This window comes from Cydia amplana, chromosome 14 (genome assembly GCF_948474715.1).
Source record: "Cydia amplana chromosome 14, ilCydAmpl1.1, whole genome shotgun sequence".
NCBI classification, from domain to species: domain Eukaryota; kingdom Metazoa; phylum Arthropoda; class Insecta; order Lepidoptera; family Tortricidae; genus Cydia; species Cydia amplana.
In genome coordinates this window covers 16461131-16484602 of record NC_086082.1, presented here as the reverse complement: position 1 = coordinate 16484602, position 23472 = coordinate 16461131, and the positions used below count along the sequence as shown (strand labels likewise).

Sequence of the window (23472 nt, the reverse complement as noted above, 5' to 3'; positions counted from 1 at the left end):
CATAGTTTTTTTTGTTCCTATTTTATTTACTGACAAGATTTGGTTGACCCAGTATATTGAATAATATCCGTGATAAAATCAACAACCAAATGGTCGTAAAATGTAAAATTCCGAACGTTGCCCTCAAACATGGTCAAAACGGTTGTCATTGTGACAGAAGCGATTCATTATACTCATGTAATGTTTCATGCTTATATAAGCTAGGCTAAAAAATTAAATGTTTAAGGAACATAATTTTCAGAATTCATGGCGTTAGATTAGTTTAATAATACTTTAATTAAAGTTTATTTTATTGTGTATGTATTAACATTCAAGTTTATAAACATTTACCAGTGATTTTATTTATCAGATGCTTACAACTTTACATAGATCGGAACGTAAATAAATATTTTATACTGTTCTAATCAAATACTAATTTTATTATAATATACGACCTAGGATAACAAAACAAAACAAATAAAATAGAAACCTGATTTTATCGCATAATAATTTATTTTAATTACTACAAGTTTTTATAGTGCTTTAAAATGTGTTCCTTAATCCATATGTCGGTGCAGAGCTGCTTTTACGACAGGTATGTGGCTGTTATCTATAAATTGTATTCACGTTCGCAAACATTTTTGTTATCGTGAGTGAACTTCAGACTGTTGGATTTATATTTATGACAATCTCTCCGCCCCCCCGTTGTAACTAGCGGCGCGTCGTCAGTTTTACCGGCTTTCTCCCACAGTTGTCATCAAGATGAACAAATTATCTGTTCTTACGAGAGCCTTTTCGAGCTCATCCTCTTTAAATGCGGTGAAAACGGTCACCGTTGTCGGCGGAGGGTTGATGGGGTCGGGCATTGCTCAGGTAAGTCGTTTGCTTTTTATATTATGCTAATTGAATTTGACTTTGAATAACATTGTCTGGGTGATTGGAAAACAGGTTTAAAGTGACTTGCTACATTTTAAAATATGACGTGATAAGATTACCTATTAATACTATACTTATGTGTACCAGAATTTCTAGACCCACAATGCATCAAATATATTTCTTACCAGAGTGCTTTAAACCAGCTTTAGTAACTATTAGAAATAAGAGCTAACTTAAGACGAGTTTTGCACTTATTAAAAAAAAAAGTATGATCTATAAAGGTAGCAGCTCAAGCAGGGCAGAATGTCACCATCGTGGACCTAAAGCCGGAGCTGCTGGAGAAGGCTCAGAAGTCCATCCAGCAGAACCTGACCCGAGTCGCCAAGAAAGTCCACAAGGATGATGCGGCTAAGGTGGAGGCATTCGTCCAGGATGCTGCCAGTAGGATTAAGGTTAGTTATTGAAATAACTACAGTATGAAATATCTAGGTAGGTAATAATAGTTTGGATGAATGATCAAATTTCTCTAGTAAAGACATAATTTAAAAAGTTGGAAATTGATTTAAAAATATTGGAAATACAAACTTATTATTACTTTTTAAAACTAGTGATACATATGTGTAACTATGTCTAACTAAGTCAGTGGTGGGCAAACTTTCTTCATAGGGGGCCAGAAAGTTTAGGAAATTTAAGTGGAGGGCCAAAATTGTAGCCAAAATGTATTTTGATTTGCGATTTATTTTTGAATCGTGGGCCAATGCCATATATCAATTATTTTATAGGACCGACGGCGGGCCGGATAAATCCATTCGCAGGCCGGAGCTGGCCTGCGGGCCATACTTTGCCCACCACTGAACTAAGTAGTAAGCTTTGTTGATAAGATATAACATCACATCAGACAAATATTCAAATAAAGACTGATAATTTATCTGTTTTGCTTAAATATTACCTCAACAGTACAAATATATATTATATATAGATGTTGCTACTCATATTGTTAACTCTCTCTCATTGTCAAAAGTTGTCAAATCAATTGCAACAAAACATAGTTCCATATAGCTAGGGCTATCATCCCTCCGGTTTCCCTGGATTTGTCCTAGTTTGGAGGCCGTCCGGGGAGGTACCCGAAAACTTTTTAGAATGAAAAAAAAAAGCGATTGTTTTTTATATTATCTTCGGACACGTTGGGGAAAAAATGTGACTTACGCCAAATGTCCGGGTTTTTTTTTAAGTCTATGTCCGTGTTCGGCGAATTTAGAGATGGCAGCCCTACATATAGCACCTAGTTAGCACTAGTTTGGCTCTCAAACTTTCTGGACACTTTTTTTTTCAATGACCACAACTTATCTACAATCAAAAACTTTGGTTATGCTCCAGGTGTCTACGAAGGTCGAGGATGGTGTGAACGCTGACCTGATTATCGAGGCCATTGTGGAAAAGCTGGGCGTGAAGCAGGAGCTGTTCAATAAGCTGGACTCGGTGAGATATTCATAATTTCATACTCTTCTCCCTTTTTCCTCCTTTCTGGAATCATCCTCTTAATTTTAGTATGGCGGTTTGTTTACATAGTACATAGTTTTTTTTTTTTTTTTTTCCGATGTGGCGCGCGCACAGTTCTTGTGAGCAAGGACCCCGCTAAGGATACGGGCGAGCCTTGCTCATATGCATATCTGTCGCCAGTTTTCCCTTAGTCGCCTTATACGACACCCACGGGATGAGATGGAGTTAGTACATAGTTAGCAAGTTCTAATGAATGACACTTTATATATAAATGTAGAAACCATAGTAATTAATACATGTTTAGGTACCAAAATGTTGGTTTAACTTAAAAAACACGGATTTTATGTTTTTATAATGCAGTTTGATTAGATATGTCCTTAGATACTGCTGAAGGATATCTGTTTTGATATCCTGCGGTCATGGATTAACTTTATTTCAAATATATTTTCCGTTATCGTTTATCTCTGTTGATATTAAGTATATAAGAGTAAAGGAATATTTGCTAAAGAAATATCAAAGGTCAGTGAATCAGCTATTTCTTACTGTCGTCGTGTCCCGTCAGCCAGGCGACAATCAGTGCCGGCCCGAGTCCGAGATCAGGGCGAAATGGGGTTTTGGCGCCCTTCATTGAAGTTTTCAAGCGTATTTTCCAACCCCCCCCCCCTCACCTCTCGCCACACTCGCGTCTTTTAAAACCCCCCCCTTGCCATCCGGCGCCTAGAGCGGCCGCTCCACTCGCTCTACCCTAGATCCGGCCCAGGCGACAATGTTAAAGCTTATCTCTCTATGCTCATGACACGAGCGACTTTTGCCTCACTTTGAATATTTTTCACCACACCAGCACGTAAAGCTTCTCTTGATTGTTCAAAAACGAATGAGAAAGTTGCATTTTATCCACAAGTGGCAAAGTAATTTGATGCCAATTTTGAGTTGTTTCCGTTATCGTTCATTTGACTTTGATTCGTCATTTGGTTTGATTTCGTTTGAAGTTTTTAGGGTTCCGTACCTAAAGGGTAAAAAACGGGACCCTATTACTAAGACTTCGCTGTCCGTCCGTCCGTCCGTCCGTCCGTCACCAGGCTGTATCTCATGAACTGCGGTAGCTAGATAGTTGAAATTTTCACAAGTGATGTATCGCGGTTGCCGCTATAACAACAAATACTAAAATAAAATAAAATCCATATTTAAGGGGGGCTCCCATACAACAAACACGATTTTTTTGCTCTATTTTTTGTTGATGTTGCAGAACCCTCCGTGCGCGAGTCCGACTCGCACTTGGCCGGTTTTTTTTTAAATACTAACTGATTTCCCTTGCGTTAATGTGATGAATAATTTTGAGTTTCACTCGGTCACTCTGTGGCAAAGTTTGTTTAACCCTCGTGCCTTGAAACCCTCGCAACGCTCAAGACTGCAAATAACTATAATTGTACTATTACAGTTGGCGCCCGAACACACAATCCTGGCCAGTAACACCTCCTCGATATCCATCAATGCTATCGGAGCTGGTATTAAGAGGAAAGACAGGTATAGTATAATTTAAAGATCGTACGATCTATTATTAAATCATCATCCTTTTAACGTCGTTTAGACTTTTGCCACTTAGGTAGGTACAGTCGCCATCAAATATATCGGAGCGGCCAAGGTGATCACAATATTTGAACACGCACTCTAACGCCCTGACAATAGAGGTGTGTTCAGATATTTGTAAGCGCCTTGGCCGTTCCGATTTATCTCATGACGACTGTACAAAGGGAGCATAGGAGCAGCTTGGCAACCTAAAATCTGACTGCCATCTTACCTTGTAACCCAGAGAGAATAAAGGAAACTATATAGGTACCTTAACATATCAAATTGAAATAAGATTTCTTTTTGGGGCCCTGCCGAGTATCACATATAAAGCCATGGCTTCGCACAGGTAGTGACACAAAACCTTAACAAATTACACACCTAAACCTTCCTCAAGAATCATTCTATTGATAAGTGAAAACCGTATGAAAATCCGGTTAGTCGTTTTTGAGTTTATCGCAAACATACAGACCTACAGACGCACCAGGGGACTTTGTTTTATAAGGTGTAAAGTGTCATTCTATTGAACTTGCTAACTATGTAAAAAAAAGTCACTAGTAAACTGACATTCAGAGATAATTTTAATATGGCGGTTTGTTTACATAATTAGCAAGTTCCTTAGTCATTTAGTCATTTAGTCATTTATTCAATATTGCATTGTCATGTACATAATAAGGTGTTACAATTTAAGAGGTCAGTTCATGACACCCTGTAAGGGCACACAATAGTAGGTACTTATATTTACAGTTATATAGGACTTTATACGATTCTATCAGGTTATATAACATAATCATTTAAAGTTACCAATTATTTAATAAAATAGCATCTACATAGTCACATAAATTAATTCAGGATTACAATGTCAATAAATAAATTGGAATATTAAATAGTTAATGGAATTATTTTGTCAAAATATAGTATAGTTTATTTTCCGGACGTCTTTTCTAATCGTATAGTTAATAGTAGATTTATTGTTGGTACTAGTAGGTCAAGCTATAATTTAAAAAAAATAATAATTAAATCCTAAATTAATTCAATGTCATACTTATTATCTAGCGTATTATCTTCGAGAAACGATTTGACTGTGTAATAACAATTTTCTATTAACAGGGTTTTTAGTCTAGTGTTAAACATTTTGTCATCTGGTTCGGCTTTGATAGCATTAGGGATATTATTAAAAATTTGTATACATTTGTACTGCGGTCCTTTTTTATACATAGCTAAGGTAGATCTTGGCACTAACAGCTTATTTCTATATTGGCTTCTAGTTTTATACGTATCGATTTTCGGTGGGAATAGTTCTGTATGTTGTCTGACAAAAAGTGCAGCCTCCATTATGTATATTGAGGGTAGTGTCAACAGCTTATATTTGATAAAAAGAGGCCGGCAGCTGTTAGGAATGTGTACATTCGCTAAGATTCGTATACACTTTTTCTGTAAAATGAATATTTCTTTGGCGTCTGTGCTATCACCCCAGAGAAGTACGCCATATCGGAGGCCAGAGTAAATATATGCAAAATATACCGATAAAGCCGACTCAAAATCCGTGTTTGCTTTTAATATGCCAAGAGCGTAAATAAATCTGACTATTTTTGTTTTAAGGCCTTGGACGTGCGCTTTCCAGTTTAGCCCTGAATCTATAGTTATACCCAATAGTTTGAAATCATTAACCTCTTCTATTGTATTGTTATTTATTTGTAGTTCTAGTTCTAATGGTCTTTTCTGTGTCGGTTTAAATTGAATGATTTTTGTTTTCTGTAGGTTTATGTCTAAATTATGCTCGGCAAGCCATTTTTTGACAGTGTGTAAGAGGGTCGAAAGTTTTAGGTTGGCTTCGGTACTGTCCGTAGCGTTAAATAGCAAAGAGACGTCGTCTGCAAACATGACACATTTTGTACTTTTATCTAAAACTTTAGGCAGATCGTTGATGTACGCTAAGAATAGGGTGCAGGCTAAAATACTGCCTTGAGGGAGGGAGCAAGTGGTCTGACGTAGTTGAGAGTTTGCGCTCGTAATCTCACGGCTCAGAATGACACTTTAGTGGTATATGTTCCCATTTTCAGATTCGGCGGCCTCCACTTCTTCAACCCTGTCCCCATCATGCGTCTGCTCGAGGTCATCAAGGGAGACCACATCTCGGAGGAGACCTACCAGACCATGATGGAGTGGGGCAAGTCCGTCGGCAAGACCTGCATCACCTGCAAGGACACGCCTGGCTTCGTGGTCAATAGGCTACTGGGACCTTACAGCGCTGAGGCGCTCAGGATGTATGAGAGAGGTTAGTTTGGTCCAATCCAGAGGTCATAATGAGAACAGTACTTCCTACCAAACCTACCAGACCAGGATGGAGTGGGGCAAGTCCGTCGGCAAGACCTGCATCACCTGCAAAGACACGCCTGGCTTCGTGGTCAATAGGCTACTGGGACCTTACAGCGCTGAGGCGCTCAGGATGTATGAGAGAGGTTAGTTTGGTACAATCATTATAGTAGAGGTTATAATGAGACCTACCAGACCATGATGGAGTGGGGCAAGTCCGTCGGCAAGACCTGCATCACCTGGAAGGACACGCCTGGCTTCGTGGTCAACAGGCTGCTGGGACCTTATAGTGCTGAGGCGCTCAGGATGTATGAAAGAGGTTAGTTTGGTACAATCATTCTATTAGAGATTATATATTGAGACCTACCAGACCATGATGGAGTGGGGCAAGGCCGTCGGCAAGACCTGCATCACCTGCAAGGACACGCCTGGCTTCGTGGTCAATAGGCTACTGGGACCTTACAGCGCTGAGGCGCTCAGGATGTATGAGAGAGGTTAGTTTGGTACAATCATTATAGTAGAGGTTATAATGAGACCTACCAGACCATAATGGAGTGGGGCAAGTCCGTCGGCAAGACCTGCATCACCTGCAAGGACACGCCTGGCTTCGTGGTCAATAGGCTACTGGGACCTTACAGCGCTGAGGCGCTCAGGATGTATGAGAGAGGTTAGATTGGTACAATGATTATATTAGAGGTTATAATGAGACCTACCAGACCATGATGGAGTGGGGCATGTCCGTCGGCAAGACCTGCATCACCTGCAAGGACACACCTGGCTTCGTGGTCAATAGGCTACTGGGACCTTACAGCGCTGAGGCGCTCAGGATGTATGAGAGAGGTTAGTTTGGTACAATGATTATATTAGAGGTTATAATGAGACCTACCAGACCATGATGGAGTGGGACAAGACCGGCATCACCTGCAAGGACACGCCTGGCTTCGTGGTCAATAGGCTACTGGGACCTTACAGTGCTGAGGCGCTCAGGATGTATGAGAGAGGTTAGTTTGGTACAATCATTATATTAGAGGTTATAATGAGACCTACCAGACCATGATGGAGTGGGGCAAGGCCGTCGGCAAGACCTGCATCACCTGCAAGGACACGCCTGGCTTCGTGGTTAATAGGCTACTGGCAATGTTGGCAAAAAATCAATTCGAATTGACGATTGAGGATTGACCGATCAGTTCGAATTGACGATTGACGAAACTAATTCTAAATCTACTGATTGAAGATTGACGATTACTAATCGTTAATTCGAATTGATCGGTCAATCCTCAATCATCAATTCGGATTGACGATTACTTTGTATGTACCCAAGGACCGGAAAACCCCTCTTTACGCTTAATCCTATCAATTCGGTAACAATTGTTTATTTTATTTATATTTTGTTGATTTTATTGACTTTATTTATTTAATTTATTTAATTGATTTTATTTACTTTATTAACATTATTTATTTATTTTGTTTTATTTATTTATATTATTTATATATTTTATTTGTTTTATTTATATAATTTATTTTATTTATTAATTTATTTAGTATAATTATTTATTTTATTTACTTTATTTTATTTATTTTATTTTTTATTTTATTTATTTCATTTATGTTATTAGTTTAATTTATTTAATTTATTTATTTCATTTACTTTATATACTTTATTTACCTTTGGAAATCTCAGATATCGTTTTAAAGTGCCAACGATCAATGGTCAATCTAGATTGAGAATTGATTTAATCCGAATTGAGGATTGATGCGTTAATTCCAATTGATTCAATCGGATTGACGCGTCAATCAGAATTGAATCAATTCAAATTGATTAATTCGGATTGACGCGTCAATTCGATTGAACAATCCGGATTGATTTAGTTCAGATTGATGCCAACACTGGCTACTGGGACCTTACAGCGCTGAGGCGCTCAGGATGTATGAGAGAGGTTAGTTTAGTCCAATCATTCTATTAGAGGTTATAAATTATAATGAGACCTACCAGACCATGACAGAGTGGGGCAAAGCCGTCGGCAAGACCTGCGTCACCTGCAAGGACACGCTTGGATTCGTGGTCAATAAATTAGCTTGAATCACAATTTAAAAAATGGATTGCTGGCAAAAAAATTATAGACTCTAGGGCTATGAAAGATATAATTTACTTTAAGTTAGTTTTAAGGAAAATGGATGCATGCATATTTTTTATTAATTCAGCAAAAAGCCCACTTGACTGAGGCACTGCTTTAGAGATCAAACTTTGATTAGCAAGAAAAAAAAAGTAAGTGGTCTTCGTGTATTTTGATTGAAAAACACTTTTGAAAAATAAGTTGCAGCTAATATGTAACAATTATTATACCATATAATATGATAAATGACCTTTTTTCACGATTAATAGTTGCTATTTTATTTATACTGTTATTTCAATAAAAAGACACATCAAGATTGCTACCCTTTTTCTAATGCTAAAAAAACCAAGTATAGATGGCGCTAGCAAATGTTTTATATAGTATCCGCGCATTTGGGCGCTAAACTCACAATGAAACGTCGATCTCTTGAACGCGTTCAAAGACTTATTTTACGAAGTGCAGCATGTTTTTGTAGTGTGTTTTGGTGTTGGGTTTTGCATGTTGCATGTAAGTATTTTCTGCGTATTACTGTGCTTTAAGTTTAAACAGTAATGGTGACCAATTCGATCTCTTTTGCAATTGGATTGGAATATTAGTTCTTTAGGATATCTTTCTGCGCACCCGCCACGCTACTGGCGTCACGTAAATTCATGTCACACATACTTCATAAAAATAATTAATCGAGTTAGCTGTTCTTCATGAATGCCAGAATAAATTGTACCTAACACAATTAATCCTCCTTTTATTGAGGGAGATTCGAAAATACATTACGCGCAAAACATGTTTTATCTAGTTTCTTCTGTATTTTCGTAGATTTGATTTAATTACCGCAATAAAAAAAATTAAAGATGAAATTTAAACCATTTTAAAATGGAACAGTTTCCTTTTTTATTTAAGTAAGTAGTAAAACTTTCATACATAGAAAAATCAACTCTATTTCCTACGCTATAGGTTCTAATTACACTGGAATGTTTTTTTTTTCTTGGTCTTAGGCGGTTAAGTATCTTTTTAGGGTTCCGTACCCAAAGGGTAAAAACGGGACCCTATTACTAAGACTCCGCTGTCCGTCCGTCCGTCCGTCTGTCCGTCCGTCCGTCCGTCCGTCCGTCCGTCCGTCCGTCCGTCCGTCCGTCCGTCCGTCTGTCACCAGGCTGTATCTCACGAACCGTGATAGCTAAACGGTTGAAATTTTCACAGATGATGTGTTTCTGTTGCCGCTATAACAACAAATACTAATAAAAACAGAATAAAATAAAGATTTAGGGGCTCCCATACAACAAACGTGATTTTTGACCGAAGTTAAGCAACGTCGGGCGGGGTCAGTACTTGGATGGGTGACCGTTTTTTTGCTTGTTTTGCTCTATTTTTTGTTGATGGTGCGGAACCCTCCGTGCGCGAGTCCGACTCACACTTGGCCGGTTTTTTTTTCAGGTGACGCAACGAAAGAGGACATCGATATTGGCATGAAGTTAGGCGCAGGTTACCCCATGGGTCCCTTCGAGCTGGCGGACTACACGGGCCTGGACACGAACAAGTTCGCGCTCGCCATCTTGTACGAGCAGACCGGAGATCCGGTGTTCCGTCCCATACCCATCCTGGACAAGATGGTGGCCGAGGGCAAGCTCGGCATCAAGAGCGGCGAGGGGTTCTACAAGTATAAGAAATAGGGTGCTGTTGACGAAGTATGGGATGGTTCTTAAAATATCGCCCAAAAATTGTTTTTAAAGCCAGAATATTGTATTAAAGTTTAATTTTTTGGTAGTTAATATATCGAATATAAATCTTCAATAAACAATAATTAGATAAGCACTAAGTGCCTTAATCTTTAAGACTGTAATAGACATTTATTTTTGATATGACATTTTTTAAATAATAAATAAAGTTTTGTTTTCAGTACTTATGTTTTTTATCAATAATTGTTTTACAATTTAGGAACCTTTTTTATGGGCCCCTTCGAGCTTGCCATTCTCCGTCGCACGCGTACGCGTCAGATAGCAACGCTCAGGGCCTGGCCACGACATTGCGCGTCTGGCTAATGCGACAACCATAGGTGGGAACGAGAGGTCCGATCGCTGCGTCTCGCTCCAACCTATGGTTGTCGCCTTAGCCGAAGTCAGTCGCCCAATGTCGTGGCCAGGCCGTCATACTATTTTTCGTTAAACCGCTCCGTGCAACCCAATGATATTATATAACCATAGATAGGTTATACTCATACTTGAGGAGCACAAAAAATACTTCCATATTTATATCTGTGCCTACGAAAAAATGCGTTATTTTGGATTCATTTTCTCATTCCATCCATCTTTGTCACACTCGTTGTTAAACATAAGGTCGTCTCTTTCTCTTTCGGTGTGCGGGAGCTCGTTAGCACGTGCACATTTCTCGCTTGTCCAACCGCGACTAAAGGCAACTTGTCCAATTTGTCACAAGGTAAGCGCTTCAATTTTGGAACGCCTATAACCTATCTTGAGTTATAAATCATTGGTGCAACCTCGCTAGCCAGCGGACGCTCAGAGGTAATTCCCTTGTGACAATAATTTTCAATGTTAATGGCGATGACATAAATGTCTGAACTGATAGCGATAAGATTTACGGTAGGTAATAAGATGGCGCTTTGAAAGGTGCGATAACGATAAATGAGTAATTACTTACATGACGTAGATATAACAATATAAATTTAGTAGGTATAGATGGTCAAGCAAATCTTGTCAGTAGAAAAAGGCGCGAAATTCAATTTTTTTATGGGACAATATCCCTTCGCGCCTACATTTTTCAAATTTGCCGCCTTTTCTACTGACAAGGTCTGCTTGACCAACTTTATATACTTTTTTACTGGGCCTTTTACTTTTTTTAAGGGCCAACCTATCACAAGTTCCTGTCAGCTTAAAAAAAAATGATATGTGCAACACTAATGCTAACACTTTGTAAATAATTTGTTCCGCATGTATGACTAGCTTATAAATATTTTTTCTACTCCAGCACTTAAATGTGTCAATTAAATGACTGACAGTGATATCTAAAGCAATGTCATTTGAATGATTTGTCTATAGGCTCATAAGATGACTTCTAGCAGTCATCTTATGAGTATAATACAACTGCTTTATTTTTTTTAAAGATACAAGTTCCGATCATCTTGATTGAAAGAGGTATGTTTTCATTTACAATAATAACGCTTTTTTTTTTTAAATAATAACTCAATTTTTTTTAAATAATAACTTTTTTTTTAATAATAACTCTTTTTTATTAATAATCTCTTTTTTTTTAATAATAATTTTTTTTTTGCTGCAGCTGTCATAGAAAAAGTAATGTATGCAACAGCTCATAATTGGTTCTTAAAATTCTCGGGTCTTTTTTTACAAAACTCGACTACGTCTCGTTTTGTAACTTCGACCCTTGAATTTTAAGAACCCTTATTATATCACTGTTGCATAAACTACTATTACCTAACTGTATGACGAAAGAATTTTAGTTTTTTTTTATAATTATAAATATATTCCTAGGTGACGCGACAGCTGAAGACATAGACTTGGGCATGAAGCTAGGCTGCGGGTACCCGATGGGCCCTCTCGAGCTGTCTGATTATACCGGCCTCGACACCAAGAAGGCCATACTAGCGGTCATGTTGGAGGCGACCGCTGACCCCATATTTAGGCCCATACCAGTGTTGGACCGTCTGGTGGACGAGGGGAAGTTTGGGCGGAAAAGTGGGGAGGGGATATATAAATATGAGAAGTAGTTTATTTGGGTGAATCAACTTTTTCTTGTCACTCGTTGCCATGGTTACGTTCTCCTGGGTCACTCTTTAAAACCTGATTTTTAGGCATTTATTTACCAACCCTTTCTGTTGAAGGTCGTCTACCAAGCGTGTCAGAAGAAAGTGGTGTACAATGTCTTCTAACAAACTATGCTACTATTGTCTCTTGGCTCACCGGACAGAATAACAACGAGAAATAGTTGATCAACCCTATAATTCTGTGCTGCTTAAAATTGTTATGTTATCGTTATTTACGATACAAGTGCGAACGCGATTCGCACGTGTATCGTACAACGTTTTGCAGTACATATACGGCCCTTTCAATTTTCGATGTAGTTGCGTAATGTGGTTATTATAGCACAGGGTGTCGTAATGGAGCACCAGATGTACTGTTTTTTTTGTTTTGTAATTAAGAAAGCTATAATTTTCGTAACATGTTATATTCATTTCTAGTCCTGTTTTGGACAAGTTGGTGAACGGAAGTTGGGAAGGTATTTATAAGTTATGTCCAAAAGGCAATGTCATAACATAATATAAGTTAATACTAATTCAGTTCTGTTTGTATTATTTTGGATTAGTTGGTAAGTAGAATGCATTTAAATTTATTGTAAAATAATATTATCGCCCAATAATTTGTTTTGCAGTTGTAATTTGTTCTCGATAAATAAAATATTGATTGTATTCCTAAAAATCCTAAATAATGTTTATATTATATGAATTATATCTAAGTTGTTATAAGTTGCAAATCACAATAATCTCGAATTGTTATTTTAGTATTTTTCCCACAGTTACTGTTATTTGTTGCCAATAAATACTTAAAAATGTTAAACGAGTTTCTTATCATTAACCTAATTGATTCAATAATTGGTACATTTCCTACGTGAAAATTACTGGAGCTGGCATATTTTTAGCAAAATAATCTGTTGAAATTACAATCTTATTCTCTTAGTTACAAATATACAAATTTCATTAACAACTGCATTAAAGTCTAGTGCCTACAGTGTTGGCCGAACGTTAATTGCAATTGACCATTAACCAGTACAAATTGAACCGTAAACCGTAACGGACGGTTACAGTTTATGGTTCAATTTGTAATGGTTAAAAATAGTCAATGCCAACACTGAGCGCCTAGTCATTTCAACAATTAGTACAATCTATACTACAATAAATCTACAAATTTGTTACTAGTTAGTTACACACACGTGATCACGTAAATGATCTAAATATTGTATTGTATTATTCACATTTACTACATTTACTCCCGGCGGGGACAAATATTCCCATCTGTTCCAGCATTTTTCTCAGGCAGGAATATACCTAAAATAGGTACATTAACACATTCATTGCTACCCAGCACCCGTTCGCGCCAGGCCACAAAAATTTCGTCACGTAAAGCTGTAAAAGATCCCGACTCGTTAGTCGGGATCTTCTTATCCGGCCTGGGAACGAAATCATAAAATACCCGATAGTCGGGTTTTCGGCACTGAATGTGTTAAGTATGGCCTTATTATGAAGTATTGGTTTTACCCATTTATCACCTGAATATAATACGTATTACCCGTAGCATCGTTCACAATTAAATTACCTACATTTATTAAACCTTATTACATACATAAAAGGTCCATTAATGGTCAGTCAATATTACTGTTAGTACTAGTACCTAAACCAAACCGCAGACTTCACAAACATAACATTCTTTAAATATGCGTCTTGTTATTCGCAAATCCTATCCAAACCTAAAATACCCAACGTATGACTTCAACCATTTAAATATGCACCTTAATAATCACACATAAAGTTCAATTTCGCAAATAATGAATTTGCGATCTCGATATTTTTTACGACTGCGCTATTTAAACCCGAATTTAAAAACCGAACGTCATATCTAAAGATAAATCCAATCGCGATTCATAACGATTAGATATAATATTGATACTTGCAAACTCGCATATCATGATATCTTCAAATACCAACCTTGTTCATATGATATAAGGTTGATTTTACGTTGTAAAGTTGATTGAACGAATGCAAACGATCGATATTTCTTCCTTTATTACATTTGTGTCTTAGTTTTACTCTTGACTGAGAGGCTGAAGTATTGATCATCTGAATTACATGTATGAGTATTACTCATGTATGAGTTTTCCTTATGGTCTGAGTTTTGTAGCATTATAGCTAATTACATTTAAATGTGTTGGTTGTGTAGAGTGAGATTTCAATTAGTGAATTAAAAACATCCCAGTGTCAGTGAAAAAAGTATTTAGTAACGCTACTAAATTATATATGAAGTATTGTTTTTAATAAAGTTTAAAAAAAGTAGGTATTGCAATTGCATAATTCCTTTGATTTCAATACATAGTTGACGGATATATAGGTACCTTTTTAATTTCAGAAAGACTACCTATGAGTAAATATTATGAGGTAGTTTTTGGTATCAACATTTTTCACATGATATTATAGTAATTGTATTTTTATTAAAGGCTTATTACACCGGGTCTAAATATTTGAAATATAAGATCAAATAATATATTCCTACTATATAAAAACAATCATGTCAGCATCATATCCGATGACCTTCCTAATGACCAAAAATCGAGGAACTAGAGTCCAAAAATAGTTTAATGTAATTATTTAGGTACGATGTTAAAATTTGAATAGGTACTACAGTCGCCATCAGATATATCGGAGCGGCTAAGGCGCTCACAAATACCTGAACACACCTCTATTGTCATGGCGTTAGAGTGCGGTGTTCAGATATTGTGAACACCTTGGCCGCTCCGATATATCTGATGGCGACAGTACCTTACCTATCACTAGTGGCTGTGAGAGATGTAGACATACCTCGCTGTAACTTATTCTTAAACTGAACAAATACATCCGTCATTTAAAAAAAAAAAAAAAACAAAAACGGAAAACGACAAAAATCTGCTCACAAAAATTCACGAGAATCGGTTGAGAAACTTGAGAATTGCGATCTGTACCTACCTAGAAGAGAACATCCGGACTTACGAAAGCATTTTTGCCCACAAGCTGAAGCGGAGACCTTCGCTAACGGTCGGTCAATAAATAGGTTGCCAATTCACTACGGAGGCAAACAAGTGTACGGTGGGCAAAGCTAACACCGTAGCTACATGTACGCCGTGGATCTGAAATTATTAATCAAAGTATCAATCTTAAATCTAGACTAAATAAGATATCAATGATACGAAGATTGTATCTAGTAATTCTAAGCCAATCGCCTCGGATTCAATTCCTGCGAGGGACATTTTTCCATATAGAAGGAAGTTTTATTTGACCGAGCGTTAGCGAAGGTTTCCGTTTCAGGCGGCCTAGCCAAGGTGACAATCGCTATCGCTTCGCCATCGAGTCCCTTTGTGTCTCTCTATCACTCTTCCATATTAGTGTGACAGTATAGTTTGTAGCTTTCTAATAGACCCCGAAGGCTAATCCTATTGTCTATTGTTAAGAAAAACCGCTCGTGCCACGTGCCACAACCACCTGCATAAAAAATCGGTACTTCGGTTACTGAGTGCCGGCGAGTCGAACGCTACAGAACCAGTCTAAAATGTGTCATCGAGATGCGTAACAAAGGCGCGTTATCGGAGAGCGCACCTACACTGGTTTTTTGAGCGTTGGACTAGCCCGCGCTCAGGTGCCAAATAGAATAATTAGGACCCTTTTTTGCAGGTAAGTAGCACGTGCGGTTTTACTGAACAATAGACAATAGGATTAGCCTTCGGGGTCTATTAGAAAGCTACAAACTATAACAGTTGCGTTTCGTTTGCTACGGAGCGTTAGCGATGTCTATTACGGGGCCTGCTTGGGCAAAAATGCTTTCGTATGTCCGAAGTCCGAATATCTGGACTGGACATTCTTCAAATGCAGGTCGCAATTCTCAACTGATTCTTGTGAAATTTTATAAGTACAGGTTTGATGATTTAAAGTTTTTTTTGTGAATTCAGCTAGTTTTTGGAAATTTATCAATATGCTATCCCGAATTTATCAATCAATCAATCAATCAAAAAACCTTAGGTGCATTATTATTATGTGATTTTTATTTGTCATTCATATATTCATTTATAGGATTTTCATTCATACGAAAGTGATGATACTGTACAATGTAATAAATAGTGAATATGTTGCTATCATCACACGTACTTGTATCATTGTAAACACTAGGGGATTAACCAGAGCAACGATTGATTTCATTTTTAGGGTTCCGTAGCCAAATGGCAAAAAACGGAACCCTGATAGATTCGTCATGTCTGTCTGTCTGTCTGTCTGTCCGTCTGTCAGTCTGTCCGTCTGTCCGTCCGTATGTCACAGCCACTTTTCTCCGAAACTATAAGAACTATACTGTTGAAACTTGGTAAGTAGATGTATTCTGTAAACCGCATTAAGATTTTCACACAAAAATAGAAAAAAAAACAATAAATTTTTGGGGTTCCCCATACTTCGAACTGAAACTCAAAAATTTTTTTTTCATCAAACCCATACGTGTGGGGTATCTATGGATAGGTCTTCAAAAATGATATTGAGGTTTCTAATATCATTTTTTTCTAAACTGAATAGTTTGCGCGAGAGACACTTCCAAAGCGGTAAAATGTGTGTCCCCCCCCCCCCCCCCTGTAACTTCTAAAATAAGAGAATGATAAAACTAAAAAAAATATATGATGTACATTACCATGTAAACTTTCACCGAAAATTGGTTTGAACGAGATCTAGTAAGTAGTTTTTTTTTAATACGTCATAAATCGCCTAAATACGGAACCCTTCATGGGCGAGTCCGACTCGCACTTGGCAGCTTTTTTAAAGTCTTAAATCTTAATTATTTGTGGGTGTCATTTTATTACGTATTGTTTACTCTTTTATATGGCTGTTTGATTTACAGTTTAATAGGTACCTACATATACGTACATATACATACGTAGCGTAAATTGCATATAAAACTTAATTAAAAATAAATACCTACCTTTTAGCCTACCTATCTATTATTCCTTTATTATTATGGTCCGCAGAGTCGAGATAAATGAGTGATGCCACGACCAAGCCTCGAACGCTGCGGCGCGTCCGATCCATATACCAAGTCCATTACGGGCTACCCAAGATCGAACGAGAAACGGCTAGGCCGCTAGTCATGCCGTTCGACTCCGTAAAGATACAGGCCTATGAGAAACAAGTCGCCGGACATAGAGAGAGTTCAGATACAAGGTTCCTAGGTACGTACTGTACACGTTGGTAATGCTAATGTACGTAGCAAGTCCACTGTGGACTACCCAAGATCGAGCGAGAAACGGCCAGGCCTTTAGTCATGACGTTCGATTGCGTACACCCCTATGCGTTACAGGCCTATGACAAACAAGTCTCCGGGCATATTAGGGAGAGCTCAGACACTAGGTTTCTAGGTACGTATCATCGCCAGCGCCACGACCAAGTCCACTATGGACTACCGAAGATCGAACGAGAAACATCCAGTTCTCCTTTAGTCATGCCGTTCGACTCCGTGGAGATACAGGCATATGAGAAACAAGCCGCTGGGCATAGAGAGAGCTCAGATACTAGGTTTCTAGGTAGGTAGGTATCATCGCCCACACTACCAAGTATCATCTACCAAGTCCACTATGGGGACTACCGAAAATCGAACGAGAAACGGCCAGGCCTTTAGTCATACCTTTGTGAACTCTGTACAGGCCTATGAGAAACACAGGGCTCTGACACGAGGTTCTTAAAGTTAAGCGGGACCGAGTTACGAAAAATATAATACATTCTAAGATTTAAAGTCTAGCTTCTGCCCCCGATTTGTTAAATACATCGTTGAATCAACCCTTTCTCTTCCAGGCCTCCTCCAATGCAACAACGGCACCATCCTCAAGCCCATCATCAAGGAATGCCAACGGCGAGAGATAGACTTCTACCAGCGACTGTCCATCACGAAAGACCCGGATCTAATGGAGCTGGGTACTCTAGTACCCAAGTACTATGGGTGCCGGCGGTTCACGTACAACACTCATGAACAGGAGTATATTATATTGGAAGATGTGGTGCAGAGGATGCTTGAACCTTGTATTATGGATGTCAAAATTGGTAAGGGGGCTATTTTATATTTTTTGTCAGGTTTTGATAAAAATTGGTAGGTTTAAAAAGCCCCTTATTCTGGTTGGAATAAACACGAAATCCAAATTTGGGACAAAAAAATGTATGAAAATTCCCATTGAGTTACGGAAAATTCCATACGTTTTCCGTAACTCAGTGGAAGCTTATGTAGGACATACCTACAGTGAAATTAAGCTTATGTTGTACAGAATAAGGAACTCTATCTATTCACCAAATGTTATCAAAATCTGAGAAAAACGAAAAAACGACAACAAAATAATAAATGACCCAAGTACAGGCGTGTCTCACTCCGCGATTTCGTCGCTTTGCTACAGGTAAGTCGTTAAAAGTACATCCGTTCGGCCCCAATTTTGGGGAAAGCCATAAGCCGCGCGTGGCGCTGTCGCCACCTAGCGGCCATATCTGTGCTGATCGTAACAGACGCGTTTTGTTAAAGAGTGAGTCTTCTGTACTTCGTACTATTATTTATTCTGTGCCAAGTAGCTTAAAATAGTCTGTTTAAGCATGAAGAAGTAACAGACAGAGAGTTAAGTACTTTCCCATTTATAATATTAGTAAGGATTTATGTTTCATATTTGTTACAATTTTTTATGAAATAACACGTATTTAAAACACGTTACACATACTAATACTATTCACTATACTAATAAATGTTACAGGGGGCCTATATCCTAGCGTCTCGCCATCGCTCTTCTACATTAGTACGATAGAGCCAGATAACGTTTCGTTTCTCTGCTAAAGACATTATGCGAGTGAATATTTTGTTTGTAGTGTAGGTATTTTAGTAAATTATTATTAATTGTGACGTATTACATAATATCTTATCTTCATTGTGTGATAGTCTGATAATATGAATGCATGCTTCAAAAAATAATTTTATCACGACTCCGCCATTACGAGTAGGGTGACTGCTATTAATTATTGGCCACTCCATACAAGGCAGAAAGAAACAAGGCAATAGAAGTCTAATTGTTAAGACTTAAGAGTGGTTAATAATAATAGGGTATTTGACTACTAGTCAAATCAGTTTCTTTTTTCGAACTGTCAAAACGATTTTGATACTACGGAATTTATATGAAAGCCTAGCATGTGACCTCACAATCAAAATTATCTACTCTTTATAGTTTTATACGGAGTTTCAAAATAGAAATTGTGTCCAAAAATAACTAATAATCTTTTGGCGCTTTATTTCATGCATGGTGTAATATAATTTATTTAAAATACAGTCAAATACCCTATGGAGGGGCTAATAACTATAGCAGTCAACCTAAGTCATATATGCATTTAATCTTAAAATATTTTGCTATCCCTTAGGCAGAAGAACCTGGGACCAACTGGCCACAGAAGAGAAAATCCAGAAGGAACAAAGCAAATACAAGCTGTGCAAAGAAGAATACGGGTTCTGCATACCAGGGTTCCAGGTGTACCGACTGTCTACTGGGAAACTGCTGAAATACAACAAGGACTATGGGAAAAGGTTACACGGACAAGCAGTTAAAGATGGTAGGTTTTTGAAAGGGCAAAAACTGTTTTTTTTTGGTACAGAAAAAATCGTCACAGCCAAAACAGCTTATGGTCTTACCTTTACCTATAGTACCTATATATTGTTTTCAATGAAATTTAAATCATGTTCAATTGGAACAGAGTTGCATTTGATTTTTTTTTTCTTTCTATTTTAAAACAAAACAAAATCAACTATATTTCCTACATTATAGATTACTTATATAGCGACCCGCCCCGGCTTCGCTCGGGCTACACAAAATCGAGAATCACTCTACGAGTATTCAACTCTAGAACGAGCGACAGAACGGGGTTTCCAAAAGTTCGCTCGAGGCGATTTTTAGGGTTCCGTAGCCAAATGGCAAAAAACGGAACCCTTATGGTTTCGTCATGTCTGTCTGTCTGTCTGTCCGTCTGTCTGTCCGTCCGTATGTCACAGCCACTTTATTCCGAAACTATAAGAACTATACTGTTGAAACTTGGTAAGTAGATGTATTATGTGAACCGCATTAAGATTTTTACACAAAAATAAAAATAAAACAACAAATTTTTGGGGTTCCCCATACTTAGAACTGAAACTCAAAAAATTTTTTTTCATCAAACCCATACGTGTGGCGTATCTATGGATAGGTCTTCAAAAATGATATTGAGGTTTCTAATATCATTTTTTTCTAAACTAAATAGTTTGCGCGAGAGACACTTCCAAAGTGGTAAAATGTGTGCCCCCCCCCCCTGTAACTTCTAAAATAAGAGAATGATAAAACTAAAAAAAATATATGATGTACATTACCATGCAAACTTCCACCGAAAATTGGTTTGAACGAGATCTAGTAAGTAGTTTTTTTTTAATACGTCATAAATCCCCTAAATACGGAACCCTTCATGGGCGAGTCCGACTCGCACTTGGCCGCTTTTTTATATTTTTTCCTGATTTATATTATTATTTTTTCAGCCATCCGTAACTTTTTAAACGGCGTCGGCGCCAACCTCTGCCGCGCGCTGATCCTGCAGTTCCTAACAACATTATGGAAGATACAGAAATGGGCGTCGAGACAGACTTCAGTCAAGATATACTCGTGTTCGCTGCTGCTCGCGTATGATGCCACCAAGCTGAGGGACTGCTGCGGGGAGGGGGATGTCCTCTCGTGAGTCCTATTGCCGTTTTAGTAGTTATCTTTCGCTTAACCCTTTTCCAGGCATAGTATGATTTATCGACCACATTCACACCACTAAAATGTCAACTTTAGCATTCCGATTTTAGGTTCAAATTAGATTGGACTTTCGGGAAATGTGACTTGTCTTAAAACGAATCATCAACGCTGGATTAATGGGGTTGGCAACTGTCAAAGGTTTGCATAGATGGCGCCATCATAGTTTGCCCCTTTTTCTATGAGATTTCACGTAAAGGGCTCTAAAAATTTTTTTTTGACACAATTCTAGGGATTGACAGGGCAAGCTATGATGGCGCCATCTGCTAAATACTTCGACCGGCCAACCCCATTGGAATATATTTGGATTTTTTTGGAAAACCTTGTAGATTGGTGCAGCCTGGATAAGGATTATTATGTACACCAAGACGCAAAGTTGCAATGTGTAATTTTGCAGCACGTTGTGTGAAATATAACTACCAGTGTAGGAGCACCATTATGTTCTGTGGGACTACCGCGAATGAAGAATTATTAACCTTTTGGATGCCAATGACGGATATATCAGCACCGCAGGTCCAAACGCCAAAGACGGATTAATCGGTCACATACCACAGAGCAACATAGACCTACGTGCACATGCATAAAGTCCAATTTCAGTTTTGATACTTCGGTGACTTGGCGTCCGAGTGACAGCTTTTGTGTTTGACACGGCGCCGAAAAGGTTATATAGTCCGTAGATTGAAAGCTGGCCCCGAACGGCTAATCCTTTGTCTATTGTGTTAAGTAAAACCGCACGTGCCGCTGCCTGCGAAAAAAAGGGTAAGCCGGCACTCAGTACTTGGGTGGTCCCTGCTACACAAGAAATGGCAAATTATTGTTCATTTTGAATCTTATTGCAATATCCATAGGAGTTATTTTTCAATAACCAGTTAAAGTGATTGAACCATTTTTTATGCAGGGAGTGGCACGTGCCGATTTACTTAACAATAGACAAAGGGTAAAGCCATTCGGGGCCAGCTTGAAATCGACGTACTATAAATATGACATTTCCTAACACTGATTTAAACTTTCACGATTTTTACACATCTTTCACACGTCTTCTCCGAGACCACGGGGACAACGCCGTCCTCGAAACGTCGGAGGTAAATCTTAAAACTTAGATACGCGATTAAGTCCCGTTGTATAATTTAATAATGACATTTCCTGTCCAGGGCCCGACCGAAATGCCGCTCCGAGCCCGTGGGGCGCCGCAAGTCCATACACTCCATGCATAGCGACTCTGGTTCCAACTTCAGCGGGCAGATCTCTTCCAAGGGACCTGTCTATACAAAGGTACGTACACTACGTACAGAAATTATCGGGGGACCTTATGTTTTTGCGATAGGTTTTGTGAATCGTCACTTAATGCCCGCTGTACACACTCGTCGAGAGACCCCGTGGCATTTTTTGTAACTTTAGGGTGCACAATAATAAGAATGTTTATTATTAAGTAATATGTATAACTCCCAGAAATTAACAATAATGGTAACGTTAATATAGGAATTATATGATGATATTGATAACACTCCCTGAAATACCTGCCTGTGAAGCCGATGGTCCTGGGTTCAAATCTCGGTAAGGACATTTATTTGTGTGACGAGCACAGATATTTGTTCCTGAGCCATGGATGTTTTCTATGTATTTATGTATTTGTAAATTATATATATATCGTTCTCTGAGTACCTACCCACATCACAAGCCTTCTTGAGCTTATCGTGGGACTTAGTCAATTTGTGTAATATTTATTATATCGATTTTTTTTTCTACTATATTATCTTCAATTTTAATTTTTAACAAGCAGAAACGTCTGCGTACGATGCTATTAAAAGCTTGGAATAAATTTAAGAATGGAAAAATTACTGTCTTCTGTGATCCAGGCCGTGAGTTGAAGTATCACCCCCCAAGACAGTAATTTTTCCACTTTTAAATTTACATTATCTTCAAATTTTTATATTCCCAGGTAAACTCCGTACCCCTAACCTCAATGCAACTAGCGCAGCGAAGCTTCTCCCCCCCTCCCGCTGTCACTTCCCCCTGGAGCGAAGCGCTCGAAAAGATCAACCACATTCACTCCTTCGACCACAACTATGAGGACAAACTGTCAAAGATCAGGATGAACTACAGAGCCATCTTGGACCAACTGTCCGGGGATTCCCCAAACCCCGCCCAATGGGGGACAGTCAAGATAATAGATTTCGCGCATGCGTTCTTCAATGAAGAAGATGAAATGGCGGTGGATGAGAATTTTAGGGACGGAATAGACGGTTTTGTGGAGATTTTTGAGGCGTTTTTGAAGGAGACTGATGATCAAGTGTTTTAAATTTAGTGACAAGACTTCTTAATCCTTTGACCACAATGAGGTTGGCTGGAAGTATTTAGCAGATGACGCCAGCATAGTTTGCCCTGTCAATCCCTAGAACTATAATTTTTTGTTTTTTTAATGGAATTTTATGCCGTCGCATAGAAAAAGGGGCAAGCTATGATGGCGCCATCTATGCAAACCTTTGACAGTTGCCAACCCCATTGCGGAAAAGATCTAATAAAAGTTCAGAATGAACTATAGATA

General features: G+C 38.3%; 3 protein-coding genes across 4 annotated transcripts; all 3 read left to right on the top strand.

Annotated features, from left to right (window-relative positions):
- The first annotated feature begins 433 nt into the window (after positions 1-433).
- On the top strand, positions 434-23226 carry LOC134654378 (inositol polyphosphate multikinase). Its single transcript, XM_063509843.1, has 7 exons — positions 434-574; positions 17124-17324; positions 17944-18189; positions 19534-19722; positions 20672-20864; positions 22079-22199; positions 22867-23226. The coding sequence occupies exons 2-7, from the start codon at positions 17135-17137 to the stop codon at positions 23224-23226; spliced, it is 1299 nt and encodes a 432-aa protein (XP_063365913.1). The 5' UTR covers positions 434-574; positions 17124-17134.
- LOC134654264 (probable 3-hydroxyacyl-CoA dehydrogenase B0272.3) lies at positions 695-10038 on the top strand. Its single transcript, XM_063509732.1, has 6 exons — positions 695-852; positions 1137-1307; positions 2233-2334; positions 3794-3879; positions 5985-6199; positions 9783-10038. Exons 1-6 carry the CDS (start codon positions 742-744, stop codon positions 10016-10018), a joined length of 921 nt encoding a protein of 306 aa, XP_063365802.1. The 5' UTR covers positions 695-741; the 3' UTR covers positions 10019-10038.
- Positions 6428-12087, top strand: LOC134654263 (probable 3-hydroxyacyl-CoA dehydrogenase B0272.3). Of its 2 annotated transcripts, none has more exons than XM_063509729.1 (2): positions 6428-6556; positions 11852-12087. In XM_063509729.1, the coding sequence occupies exons 1-2, from the start codon at positions 6436-6438 to the stop codon at positions 12085-12087; spliced, it is 357 nt and encodes a 118-aa protein (XP_063365799.1). In that variant the 5' UTR covers positions 6428-6435. The 2 variants fall into 2 exon arrangements, with proteins under 2 accessions (XP_063365799.1, XP_063365801.1); XM_063509731.1 differs by lacking the exon at positions 6428-6556 and adding an exon at positions 6949-7077.
- Positions 23227-23472: the final 246 nt, after the last annotated feature.

Coding starts and splice junctions, on each gene's coding strand:
- LOC134654264 (XM_063509732.1), top strand. CDS start 742: ATGAACAAATTATCTGTTCTTACGAGAGCCTTTTCGAGCTCATCCTCT. Junction 1,308..2,232: donor ATGCTGCCAGTAGGATTAAG/GTTAGTTATTGA, acceptor GTTATGCTCCAG/GTGTCTACGAAGGTCGAGGA. Junction 2,335..3,793: donor TGTTCAATAAGCTGGACTCG/GTGAGATATTCA, acceptor GTACTATTACAG/TTGGCGCCCGAACACACAAT.
- LOC134654263 (XM_063509729.1), top strand. CDS start 6,436: ATGATGGAGTGGGGCAAGTCCGTCGGCAAGACCTGCATCACCTGGAAG. Junction 6,557..11,851: donor GCTCAGGATGTATGAAAGAG/GTTAGTTTGGTA, acceptor ATATATTCCTAG/GTGACGCGACAGCTGAAGAC.
- LOC134654378 (XM_063509843.1), top strand. CDS start 17,135: ATGAGTGATGCCACGACCAAGCCTCGAACGCTGCGGCGCGTCCGATCC. Junction 17,325..17,943: donor TTCAGATACAAGGTTCCTAG/GTACGTACTGTA, acceptor TTTCTCTTCCAG/GCCTCCTCCAATGCAACAAC. Junction 18,190..19,533: donor TATTATGGATGTCAAAATTG/GTAAGGGGGCTA, acceptor GCTATCCCTTAG/GCAGAAGAACCTGGGACCAA.